The sequence below is a fragment of the Lolium rigidum genome, chromosome 1, assembly GCF_022539505.1.
Source record: "Lolium rigidum isolate FL_2022 chromosome 1, APGP_CSIRO_Lrig_0.1, whole genome shotgun sequence".
Classification (NCBI taxonomy): domain Eukaryota; kingdom Viridiplantae; phylum Streptophyta; class Magnoliopsida; order Poales; family Poaceae; genus Lolium; species Lolium rigidum.
The window spans coordinates 286457083-286470560 of NC_061508.1; the positions used below are offsets into that span (position 1 = coordinate 286457083).

At 44.0% G+C, this 13478-nt stretch overlaps 1 protein-coding gene and 1 pseudogene across 2 annotated transcripts; both read left to right on the plus strand.

The window, feature by feature from the left end:
- Positions 1 to 567: 567 nt before the first annotated feature.
- Positions 568 to 2963, plus strand: LOC124683856 (methyltransferase-like protein 22). Of its 2 annotated transcripts, none has more exons than XM_047218287.1 (10): positions 568 to 691; positions 836 to 898; positions 1033 to 1110; positions 1190 to 1263; positions 1352 to 1454; positions 1574 to 1624; positions 1997 to 2150; positions 2355 to 2499; positions 2572 to 2698; positions 2785 to 2963. In XM_047218287.1, exons 1-10 carry the CDS (start codon positions 568 to 570, stop codon positions 2928 to 2930), a joined length of 1065 nt encoding a protein of 354 aa, XP_047074243.1. In that variant the 3' UTR covers positions 2931 to 2963. The 2 variants fall into 2 exon arrangements, with proteins under 2 accessions (XP_047074243.1, XP_047074245.1); XM_047218289.1 differs by having other exon boundaries at positions 2593 to 2698.
- Positions 2964 to 4084: 1121 nt separating this feature from the next.
- LOC124659810 lies at positions 4085 to 6258 on the plus strand (annotated as a pseudogene).
- Positions 6259 to 13478: the final 7220 nt, after the last annotated feature.

Sequence of the window (13478 nt, forward strand, 5' to 3'; positions counted from 1 at the left end):
TCTCCGGTTCAGTCCATTGGAACCAGAGCCAACGCATTCTCAGAGCTCTCCGGTTCATAGACATTTCGATACCCAGAAATATCATGTCATTGCAAAAAGGATGAGGCAAAATGCATTCCTCTGAACAAGCAGCTAAATATCCCATAAAATGACCCATGCATGCATTCAGGCAACTTGCAGTTGCAGGTCAGCTCTGAAAGCACCCTCCCCTCCCCCTTTCGATGAAAGCAGTCGACATAAAGCCTGATTGATTAGCATTCTTCCGAGCTGGATCTTGGAACCTGCATCTTCCCTCTTTTCAGGGCACACAATGTGCTTCCTGTCCAGCCAAACAAGTTTCAGCAAAATCTGGATACACAGAGTGTCAGCATCAACTCTATCTATAGCATAGAGCTCACATCAGTACCAGCTAAGTTTTTCGTTTGCTTGAGAAAATCAGTACCAAGGCTTAAGCCGCTGGCAGGAAGCCCAAGGTTGGAGGGCCCATTAAGACCACGGGCTCCTGAGCCCACCCCATTCGCCCACCTCCAGTCTCCAGTACACCTGCGGCGGCGGAAGAAACAGGCGATGGAAGCCGGCGGCGGCGGGGAGGCGGAGGAGGAGCAGGTGATGAGCGAGGTGCACCTGGGCTGCCCGCCCCGCTTCTCCGGCCTCTACCTCTCCCGCTTCACCTTCTCCTCCCTCCCGCTAGGTAACGGCAAGCTCAGGTCGTGACAGCCCTTGTCGGTTCTCGCGCGCATTTCGTCGTACACCTTGCCTGCGCCGTGCATTACTCGCATCTTCGGGTGGAGATGGTCTGTTTGGCTTCTTCTGATCTGTAACTTGACGTTTACAGAACACTATGCAGGAGGCAGCGACGGCGGTGGGTGTGAGATGGCTGCGGCGACGAGCAGTTCTTGTGAGTGAATGCGTGACCTAGTTCGTTTTGCACTGGTCGTAGCTTGTACGGTGGTAGGTGTATGTGTGTAACGAAGGATGGGTGGAAGCTGTATCGCTCATCGGGGTGAATTATTTCCTGGCTTTGTTGATAAGGTGATTTGCCGGACGCTGTCGCAGTGGACAACGAGGGGGACCTCGTTCTTGAACGGAGAAGAAGAAGAAAGAGAGATAGTAAGGAAGACATTTTTTTATGCAGTTGCCTTGTCGTTATAATTGATGTGTTTTGAGTTTGCTATTCCATGGCACGCAGGGAGGAGAAGCGACGATCATGTGCTCACCGTGCAGCATGGTATCACCTCCTCGCTTAACAGCGTCGGGTTGCAGGTTTGATAGCTTCAGTGCTGAATTTTCTAAATGCATTTTGATATTTTTATTTCGTTTGCACTTTGTTGCTAATGCTGCTGGTTCACAGGTTTGGAAGGCGGCGATGCTGCTAACCGACTTTGTGTTGCATAAAAGCTTCACGTCTTCTGAATTTGATGGTGTTACTGCCATGGAGATCGGTGCTGGAACAGGTAATATGAAATTTAGTTGATACAGGATCCTACTGCCTTGCTTTATCTGCCCCTTTCGTTAGCATTCTGTACAAGGGTACTGTACGCCTTTTTCTGAACACCAACAATATCTTTGCCAGGTTTAGTAGGGTTGGTGCAAGCTCGAGTTGCTAGTAAAGTTTTCATCACAGGTACTTAGTCCTCCTTTTTAAGTACATTTTGAATGTAAAATTGCATGTTCCACAGTCATTCCAACATGTACGGTTAATCATTCTGTTCCGATACAATGTAGCAGTGCTAATACCAAATGTTTGCAAAGTCCATACATAATAAATTTCACAGTATTATCTGATTTTCAGTCTGTATTGCTGTTTTTTTCTGGCATAGCTCTTCACTGTCTGGGCATTGTTTCTAACATATATATGTCGGGCATTGTTTCTAACATATATATGTCATTTGTATTACGATATCTCACTATGTATCTCATTATCTATTAAATCGTCCATTAAACATGTTGCTATTGTTACTCCTTACATATTTTACTCACCAATTGGAATGAGCAGATAGAGGAACTGATATCCTCGATAATTGCTTGGCTAATGTCCGTCTCAACTCTAGCACGCTAAAGTTTGATGAAGCTAAAATCCATATACGGGAACTGGACTGGAAAACGTCGTGGCCTCCGCCTGTGGGTACACGTGATGCATCTGACCCAAGGTCTTCTTCTGTGCTAATTTCAGTCCTGATTGTTCTATTGTTTTACTGTGCATCACTTAACATTTATCTCTATGCAATATATTTAAATAAAATTATAATATGGAGATCATGTGTTGTTATATTCATGCATAATTCCGTGCACAGATTTCAGTTTTGGTAAATATTCCTTGGCACCGACTTAAAGCCACATGTTCTTCAATGCAGTTCAATATACTTATGGGCTGCAAGTGAAATCGAGGAGGCTGAGAAAGCCACCCTGCTACTCGCTGCAGATGTTATTTATAGTGACGGTCTCACCGACTTGTTCTTCGATACAGTGAGACAGTTGATGTCGCGTGGTGTTAAGAAGGTATCATCACCGTATTTACCAAAAATCATTATGTAATCAAAGAAAATCCAGCTAATTACGGGAAAGAGTCAGATTCTTCTTTGCATGATGCAGGTGCTGTACTTGACCCTGGAGAAGAGATACAACTTCAGCCTGGACGATCTAGATGTGGTGGCCAACGGTTACAAGCATTTCCGAACCTTCTTTGCGGTTGAAGATGGTAACATCTTTGCAAAGCATTCTGTAACAGAACGATTGCCCCATCAGGCTAACTCGAGTAACCTCCGTTTAATGCTATATCTCCAGGATGTGGAGTCCTGAATAATGCTGCCTTCATACCAGGTCTTGTGGGGGAGCGGATAGACCTTGGGAAGGTTCCTCAGTACATCAGAGAGTATGACAGAGGCGAGGATCTGGAGATGTGGAAGCTCATGTACTGCTATCCAGATTAAAAACAGTAGCGTTGTCGCTTTACTTTTTTTCTTTCCAAGTGGGACGTGCTGGCTCGATAGTGTTAACTGTAACCACACACACCAAGTATTTTGTCCCCATTATTTACATTTGTCGCACAACTCCAAAACCCAGAAGGGAGATGCATGGAACTGATAATTTACCAATAGCAGATAAGGAGACCAATGGTGCTCCCAGGGGATAATGAACATGGCTGGCAGTCCGCCTGACCATGTCAAACTTCTCTTCTACTTACCAGTACAAGTTTTAATTATTGAGCTACCCTAGAATTTGCTTTAAAAAACTACTCATGGAGGTGATCCTACTATGAAGATCTATCAATGAACAATCTTTAGTCTTAACATAGAATTCTAAGGAGTTCACTATCTTAGCAAGTTTAGACATGGTCCCATTCATTTTTTAAATCCCTATGCGCTGCGTAGGAATCTACCCTATTCCTACTAGGGTCATCATTAACCGCAATATTTGACTTGTTGACCACATCTACTAAGTGTGCTTTTAGTTTTTCAATTTCTAACTCTTCTTTAGTTACCCAGGATTTCCAAATAAACTTATCAAGACAAAGCTGGCATAATCTAGGCTTGAAAGAGAAAAATTTCCATGGGCATCAAGAAAAACTCTAGACCAAATGTTTAACACATTATAAAAGCTTCTACGGATATGGATTTGAGCATGCGAATAAAAGCGATGATTTTTTTACTTCAATAATTCTAAACCAAGATTCCAATAATGATTCTTCAGGATATTGTTTGAAATTGTTCATTTCATCGGCTGCGTAGGTAACCTTAATTCGAGTGGACATACTTAAAGGTGACAGGAAATTCTTTTGTACTTACAAGCAAGGGTGTGGATGTTTTCGTCATTGTCCGTTGTGGTTTGAGGTTTGGATAAAAATATAAAAGAGAAAAGAATCTTTTCATCTACCATAGTGAGCACGAATCTCGAGTAATAAATGAACAGTGACGAAAACACCCACACCCATGCGTGTAAGTACAAAATCTACCCTTGTTCATGATTGCCTCAATACGAGAGATTTGATGGTAAGAACATTGGCAATTGAACTCTAGCCCTGAGTGCATTATGTGCACGTTACATCAACTAGAAACTAGGGACCACCTTGGCAATATAGGGACTGATGGAAGTTTGTAAACACCTTGCCCCAGCAAACTTCTCAAATTTGAAGTGCGTGCAGCGTGCTGACCTTTCATTTGAGTTTGTTTTTGCAAGGTCGCTACTCATATCTTGTAATTTTTTCAGCACCAGCTCACTAAAGAACAACATTCAAGTGAAGTATTGTCACGAGGTCGTAAGAGAGCCTTAAAAGATACACTGATGGAACAACCTAAGAAGAAGCTTACTCACAGAGTTCGTCAAAAAAGGACAAAAGGTATCTAGCTAACTAACAGGTGCCCAAATAATAAACCATTAATGCTACATGAGATGAGCTTCTAACTCAACAATTTTTGGCTTTTGTTTTCGTAGAAGTGAAAAATTTACTAGAAAAACCTGATCATGAGATAGATCGCATGAAGCTAAGTGTGAAGCATCTCAGGTCGTTACAAGAGGCCAGGGTGCGTATTGAGGTGAGTTTTTTTGCGGCACGTTTAGTGGTTCTATTTATGAAACATTATTATGTTGTTGCTTCATAGTTTTGAGTTTTATTTTGGCTCTTTGTAGAATAGAACATCTCCATCAGGACCATCCTCCTGTAGTGTGCTCTTGTTTCCGCTTCAAATTTTAATCATGGATATTTTCTCTGAACCATGTTTAAGTGCCATATCTTATTTTCTATCTTGATATTTTACTTTATGTGTAGTAAAGTAACTAGCCATTGCCAATAGTGCTATAAATTGATTTGCATGCTTTGTGTTTTATCATGGATATAGTTTAGTGTTTCAGCTAGTAGGTTATTTGAACATAACATTGCTGCTGTAACTGTTGGCTCCAGCATCTGAAATTTCAGTCTTGGATTTGATGGGCTGCTATACAGCTTCAATCACGTGTTATACTGAGTTTTTCTCTCTTGGTTGATATCTTTCCTCAACAGCTCCCAGTTTGGCGATGCTGATGATTTTGATCCTTTTGGGGAAGACTATGACAATGACAGAACAGTCAACCACCTGTCCACCTTCTAGAAAATGCAACTGAACTGAATTACCATTCCTACATGAACAATCAAACACGGGCTAAATGGTCAAAATCTGACACCCAGTTGTTTTACCAGGTTCTTAGTAATCAAGTACTCTCTCTGTCCCAAAATGTAAGGCGTCTAAGGATTAGTCAAAAGTCAACGTTTTTTTAAGTTTGACCAAGTTTATACACAAAAATATAAATATTTACAGTACTGAATTAGCATGAATAGATTCACCATAAAATATATTTTCTTAATATATCCATTCGATATTGTAGATGTAAATATATTTTTCTAAATATTTAGTCAAAGTTAGTAAAGTTTGACTTTTGACCGGTCCTTAGACGCCTTACATTTTGGGACGGAGGGAGTACTTAGGCACTCAGGCAACTATCTGTTGAATTTACCCTTTTTTGTAATGATGTTTTTGCTTGGCAGTCTATTCAATTTTTTATCTATTTTGATCCAGGGTCTTCAACAATTTGGTACTGATCTTGCAATGATACAGCAATTGTTCCCTCAAAAGTCTCATGATCAGGTGCGGCGAAAGTTTAAAACAGAGGAGAAGAAGCATCCAATGCAAGTCCACGATGCTATACTTCATCGCTCGAGACAGGGGTGGAGCCAGAGACACTACAAGTCCGGTGCTAGTGCTAGCTTACTGGTGCTAGTCACCTCAGTTTTTCATATTTCTAGCACTGCAATTTAGCACATACGCGTTAAGCTTCAGCTGCAGGGCCGGTGCTACAGCACAGGCCTAGCTCCGCCCCTGGCTCGAGAGGTTATAATCTGTAACCAATTTCCATATCGTGGTTTTCTTAACTTAATGCTTCTGCTTTACGACTTTATGCAGATAACTTGTACTTGAAACAAGTAATCAAACAGCTCAACATCGAAGATTTGCAGAGGGACATCAGCAGTACACATAAAAAAGACTTTCCATCAAACTGAGGTTTTTTTAAAACTAACATTCACATTGTTCGATATTTAATTCATATCTTTCACCTTCTTTCTGTGCTTTCTGTTTCCAGAACCTGTTGCCTGGTTTCGTCAACGATGAAGAGGATGGTCCAGATTGGTCGGATAAAGAGCTGGGTGCACACCGGTCCAAGGTCAAAGAAGGGGAGCATGTTTCCGCGAAATCTGATGACGACCTAGATGTTTTTGATTGGCACTAGCGCGATAGGAAAAAAACGATTTAGGGTCCCATGATTCTCCTGCCAATCCTGTGAACTGCATGTTCTGTGTTAAATACTTTTGCTCACAAGATTACTGAGGTACGGATGCAATCAGTATGGTTCTTCGTTGATTAAAGTTCTGCTTTTACAATGTCCTGAACCGAGTGCAGTTGATGATATTCTGCAATTGTCTGCGGAGGAAAACCGAGTGCTAATTCAAAACTTCTCAATGGAGGAGGTTTATGATGCGATTTTTCAAATGGAACATAATAAATCACCCGGACCTGATGGTTTCCCTGCAGAGTTTTATCAACATTTTTGGGGGATTATTAAATTCGATTTGATGGCGTTATTTGAGAGTTTCCAGAAAGGGGAGTTACCGTTGTATAAGTTGAATTTTGGGGTGATCACTTTATTGCCGAAAAAGGAAAATGCAACACAGATTCAACAGTATAGGCCAATATGTTTGCTCAATGTGAGTTTTAAAATCTTCACTAAAGTTGCGACAAATCGTGTCTCTGAAGTTGCTCAAAAAGTGATTAGACCAACTCAGACGGTGTTTATTCCGGGAAGACACATTTTAGAAGGAGTGGTAGTACTGCATGAGACTATACATGAAATGCATAGAAAGAAATTAGATGGGGTAATTTTTAAAATTGACTTTGAAAAGGCATACGATAAAGTTAAATGGCCATTTTTGCAACAAGTTCTTCGTATGAAGGGATTTGATCCGATTTGGTGTGATAGGATAAAACAATTTGTGCAAGGTGGGAGTGTTGGTATTAGAGTGAATGACGAGATTGGACATAATTTTCAGACTAGGAAAGGATTACGCCAGGGAGACCCTTTATCACCAATTCTTTTTAATATTGTCGCTGATATGTTAGCGATTCTAATTGCTAGGGCCAAGGATGTAGATAAAGTGGGAGGTTTGTTGCCACACCTTATTGATGGGGGTATTTCCATTCTACAGTATGCGGATGATACTATTCTGTTTTTGGAGCATAATATTGATAAGGCCGTTAATATGAAATTGATTTTATGTATTTTTGAACAACTGTCGGGTTTAAAAATTAACTTCCTTAAGAGTGAAATTTTTTGCTTTTGGTAAGGCAAAGGATATGGAGGATCGATATAGACAAATTTTTGGGTGTGAGTCTGGAACTTTACCTTTAAAGTACCTTGGGATTCCGGTACATTATAGGACATTGCGGAATGCGGAATGGAACCCTGTAGAAACTCGGTTTGCCTCTAAGTTGGGAGGATGGCGTAGTAAACTTTTGTCGTATGGGGATAGGTTGGTTCTCATAATTTCGGTCCTAATTAGTTTGCCAATGTTTATGCTTTCGTTCTTGGAAATCCCAATTGGGGTGAGGAAGAGGCTAGATTTTTATAGATCAAATTTTTTCTGGCAATATGATGAGCATAAGAAGAAGTATCTAAACGGAACATCTTGTGTAGACCAAAGGATCAAGGGGGGTTGGGAATTGAGGTTTTGGAATTAAAGAATAAATGTTTATTGAGAAAATGGTTGTTTAAACTTCTTTCTGAAGAGGGTATGTGGCAACAGCTCATATGTAACAAATATCTTAAGAACAAAACTCTAGCTCAAGTAGAGGTTAAACCAACTGATTCACCGTTTTGGAAGGGTCTTATGCGTGTGAAAGAGGAATTCTTCAAGAGAGGTTTTTTTAAAGTAGGGGATGGGAAATCTGTGAGGTTCTGGGAAGATGTGTGGTTGGGAGATACGCCATTGTCCAACCAATATCCGGCTTTGTATAACATTACTCAACATAAAAATGTGTTAGTTTCCACTGTGTTTGCTTCTCAACCTATCAATATTACGTTTCGAAGAAGTTTGAATGATAGTAAGTGGTTGCAATGGTTACATCTATGCCAACGTTTAATTACAATAAATCTGACTTCTGAGGTGGATAAGTTTATTTCGAAACTAAATGACTCGGGTATTTTTTCAGTCAAGTCTATGTATCTTGATTGGATGAATGGGCATACTATTTACCTACGCAAATACCTATGGAGGTTAAAGATTCCGTTGAAAATAAAAATCTTCATGTGGTTCCTCAATAGTAAGGTTTTGTTAACTAAGGATAATTTGGTTAAACGGAAGTGGAAGGGTTGTCAAAAATGTTGTTTTTGTGATTCCATGGAAACCGTCAATCATTTATTTGTATTTTGCCCATTTGCGAAGATAATATGGCGTATGGTGTTTCTTACTTACAACATTCCCCCGCCAGCGAATATTACTAATATGTTTGGTAGATGGCTGAATGGAGTGGGGAAAAAGGATAAACAAAAGATTCGAATAGGAGTTTCAGCCCTGTGTTGGGCTATTTGGAGGACTAGGAATGATATGATCTTTAACAATCAAAGTGGAACTAATTTTTTGCAGGTTATCCAGCGAGCTGCTCATTCAATTCAACAATGGGTTTTCCTCCTCCCAATGGACCAGCGGGAGGATATGGTTATTGGATGCAACCGGATGTTACTGGTTGCTCAGGACTTCTATTTCCAGGCAACTGGGTGGCGACATCATAATAGAATAGCAAATGCTTAGCTTTTCTGTTAGCCATATTTTCCTTTGGTTGATTCATGTTTCGACCCTAGCTTTCCCGTGATTGTAATAAGTGTGTTATCACCAGAATTTGACCAAGTCAGAAGTGGGCCGCGATCAGGATGGACGTGAAGAAATATATATATAGAAGGAATACGTGAATCGGCCTTTTATACCAAGTTGGGCTTAATTGCCCATGTATCTGTAACATATTAGATCGCATCTTAGTTTAGAAGTTAGAATCTTACTCGTGCACGGTTTGGTGCACGCCCACATTAGAAAGTCCGATTTGGACTATAAATATGTATCTAGGGTTTATGGAATAAACAACAACCAACGTTCAACCACAAACAAATCTCGGCGCATCGCCAACTCCTTCGTCCCGAGGGTTTCTACCGGTAAGCATCATGCTGCCTAGATCGCATCTTGCGATCTAGGCAGCACTAAGCCTGCCCACGTTGTTCATGCGTTGCTCGTCGTTGAAGCCTTTTTGATGGCGAGCAACGTAGTTATCTTAGACATGTTAGGGTTAGCATTGTTCTTCATATTACATGCTTTCGTAGTGCAACCCTTGCATGTCTAGCCGCCCTTACACCTATCTCGGGTGTAGGGGCGGCACCCGCTTGATCATAGTTTAGTAGATGCTGGTCCGTTACGATTGCTCCTTGTTCTACAAGGATTAGTTTAATATCTGCAATAGTTAGGCCTTACAAGGGGCGGAGGATCCAGCGGCGTGTAGGGTGGCGTTTGCTAGTCCTAGAACGGATGTTCCGGGGATCAACCTCGTGTTGGTTTTTAGGCCCTGTCTAGGATCGGCTTACGGTCACCGTGCGCGAGCGCGAGGCCCGAACCCGAGTAGGATGATCTGATTATGCGGTGAAAACCCCACATCGTCGTAGATCTCATCAGCTTTACCTTGATCAAGCAGGACCACCATATATTCGGACACCCCGTCTGAATCATGGGTGGATCGGCTCTTTGAGCCGATTCACAGGATAACCTGAGAGCCGATCGAGGCTCGTATTTAACGTTTACGTGTGTGCCCTGCGAGGAAACTAAGCGAGGCATCATCCACACCTTCACCGACCAGGTATAGGTCAGGTGGCACGCCCTTGTGATAAACATCGGTGCGTGCGACCAGGAGGCTTTGCGGGCCGTCGCTCGGAGGGACTAGGGCCAGCCGCAGCCCTAGTTGTTCCCGGCTCTACGGTGTTGCCCGTCTCTGCCCGCCGGTGGGTTTCGACGTCAACTCATTGCGGCACGCCCGGTGGGACGGTCGACGACATCCACGACATCGCCATCTACATCCGAGATGGCGGAAGACACTCCGGTCACGTACGCGGATCTGCCTGATGGGCTCAAGAAGAAGCATGACGAGATCAAGGCAACCCTCGAAGCCGAACTCATCGGCTCCTTCCACCGAACCCGCTCCCATGGCGTCGGGTGGAAGGGTTTCACACCGAAGGCGCGCTCGATGGAGTGGACCTGTCCGCCCCGTCGAAGAACGCACCGGGTCGGCTGCGGCAGGAGATCAACTACATGGTGGCTCATTCGCTGCACCGCCACTCGAGAGCCTGGTGAACACCTTGGAGCGTGTCGCTCGCGCGTCGTCCGGAAATCATGAGTCACCGGTACTCCCCGTCGGGACCGGCTCTGGGGACTTTCAAAGGAGAGATGCCGCTCCAGCCCCAGCCGTTCGCATGGGCAGCACCGGAACTGCCGAACTCAGCGGCATATGTCGTCTACAAGGTTGGTGGTGATCCTAGTGACTACCAATTCCTACCTGAGCCGCCTAAGGAGATCCCGCACGGGTACACGTGCGCATACGCACTGGCACCGCAACGCCCGGGCACTCTCGAACCAGGCCGCAATATCGGCGGCCTGCGGAACGGCATGAGGAACGTCGGGAGCCGATCCGAGAAGCAATCGTGGCTGGCTAAGTACGCCACCCCGACGAACCTCCAAAGCCCAGCTCCTGCGGTTGGCTTAGAACCGGAAAAGCAAGCATGGCTGGTTAAGTATGCCACCCGGCGAACCTTCGGGGTTCGACACCTTCAGCCATCACGGCGGATCAGATTTGTACAATTCGAAAGATCGGTTCGGTATGATGCCGAAAGGAAAGCGTTCGGCTACACCAAGCCGTACCCCAACAGCTACGAACTGATCCCGCTGCCACCCAAATATCGGCTCCCGGACTTCACAAAGTTCGGTGGGTCGAGAGGGTCCAGCTCCATCGAGCATGTGAGCCGATATTTGGCACAGCTGGGCACAATCTCAGCGTCAGATGAGTTGCGCGTGAGGTTCTTCTCACAGTCCCTCACAGGATCGGCTTTCGGGTGGTACACATTGCTACCACCGAACTCCGTCCAAACTTGGAAGCAGTTGGAAGAGCAGTTCCATGAGCAGTATCATTCAGAAGCTTCCGAGTCTAGCATTGCCGATCTAGCACAGCTACGTCAGAAGCGCGGAGAAGCGTGACGAATACATCCGGCGCTTCAGGAATCTTAGGAACCGATGCTATTCGGTTCGTATAAGCTGAAAAGGAAGCGGTCGAGTTGGCGGTAGCGGGCCTTGCAACACAGCTCAAGGACATGGCCTCCCAAGCAGATTATCCCTCGGCCGGCGCACGTGGTTCGAAACTTTCGGCATATGAACAGCGCCACCCGGACTCGTACCAAGACAAGTTCAAGCGTGCGGTAGCCACAGGTCGATGCGAGAGGAGGACGAAGTTCTGCGGGAGACCAAGAAGTAGCGGTGGGCGAGTGGACTCGGGGAGGAACCCCCGTGTCCCGCAAATGGGTAAAGCCACCAGGCCCGCCCGGGGATTTGATTTTGACGTGACCAAGACTGAGCAAATCTTCGACCTCCTACTCAAGGAAAAGCAGTTGAAGATACCTGAAGGTCTCAAATTTCCCACGGCGCAAGAGCTGAATGGAAAGCCATACTGCAAATGGCATAACTCGCTCTCCCATGCCACCAACGACTGCAGGGTGTGGCGGCAACACATCCAAGCGGCGATAGAGAACGGGCGTCTAATTTTCAACCAGTACGCCATGAAGGTGTTAAACACATAAGCATAACTTTGATAATCAACATAACAAGTATTCTATTCATCGGATCCCAACAAACGCAACATATAGAATTACATATAGATGATCTTGATCATGATATGAGCAAACTCACAAAGATCCAGGCAATGATAGCACAATGGGAGAGAAGACAATAAGCAGCTGCGCACATGGACCCATAGTCCGGGGGTAGAACTACTCACTCATCACTCCGGAGCGACCATGGCGGTGTAGAGTCCTCCGGGAGATGATTCCCCTCTCCGGGCAGGGGTGCGGAGATGATCTCTGAGATCCCAGAGATGGGATCGGCGGCGGCGGCGTCTCAGGTAAGGTTTCCGTATCGTGGCTCTCGGTGCGGGGGTTTCGTCACGGAGGCTATTTAGTAGGCGGAAGGGCAGGTCAAGAGGCGGCACGGGGGCCCACACCACGGGCCGGCGCGGCCGAGTGGGCCGCGCCGCCTAGGGTTTGGCCACCTCGTGGCCCCTCTTCGATCTGCTCCTTCGGACTTACGGAAGCTTCGTGAGAAAATAGGCCTCTGGGCTTTGATTTCGTCCAATTCCGAGAATATTTCTTTACTAGGATTTACGAAACCAAAAACAGCTGAAACGACAGCTGGCACTTGACATCTTGTTAATAGGTTAGTTCCGGAAAATGCACGAATATGACATAAAGTGTGCATAAAACATGTAGATATCATCAATAATGTGGCATGGAACACAAGAAATTATCGATCGTTGGAGGCGTATCAGCATCCCAAGCTTAGTTACTGCTCGTCCGAGCGAGGTAAAGCGATAACAAAGATAATTTACGAAGTGACATGCCATCATAACCTTGATCATACTATTTGTAAACATATGTAGTGAATGCAGCGATCAAAACAATGGTGTATGACATGAGTAAACAAGTGAATCATAAAGCAAAGACTTTTCATGAATAGCACTTCAAGACAAGCATCAATAAGTCTTGCATAAGAGTTAACTCATAAAGCAATAAATCAAAGTAAAGGTATTGAAGCAACACAAAAGAAGATTAAGTTTCAGCGGTTGCTTTCAACTTGTAACATGTATATCTCATGGATAATTGTCAACATAGAGTAATATAATAAGTGCAATATGCAAGTATGTAGGAATCAATGCCACAGTTCACACAAGTGTTTGCTTCTTGAGGTGGAGAGAAATAGGTGAAGCTTGACTCAACATTAAAAGTAAAGAGAATGGTCCTTCATAGAGGAAAAGCATCGATTGCTATATTTGTGCTAGAGCTTTGATTTTGAAAACATGAAACAATTTTGTCAACGGTAGTAATAAAGCATATGCATCATGTAAATTATATCTTATAAGTTGCAAGCCTCATGCATAGTGTACTAATAGTGCCGCACCTTGTCCTAATTAGCTTGGACTACCTGGATTATCACATAATACATATGCTTTAACCAAGTTTCACAAAGGGGTACCTCTATGCCGCTGTACAAAGGTCTAAGGAGAAAGCTCGCATTTGGATTTCTCGCTTTTGATTATTCTCAACTTAGACATCCATGCCGGGACAACATGGACAACGGATAATGGACTCCTCTTTTAATG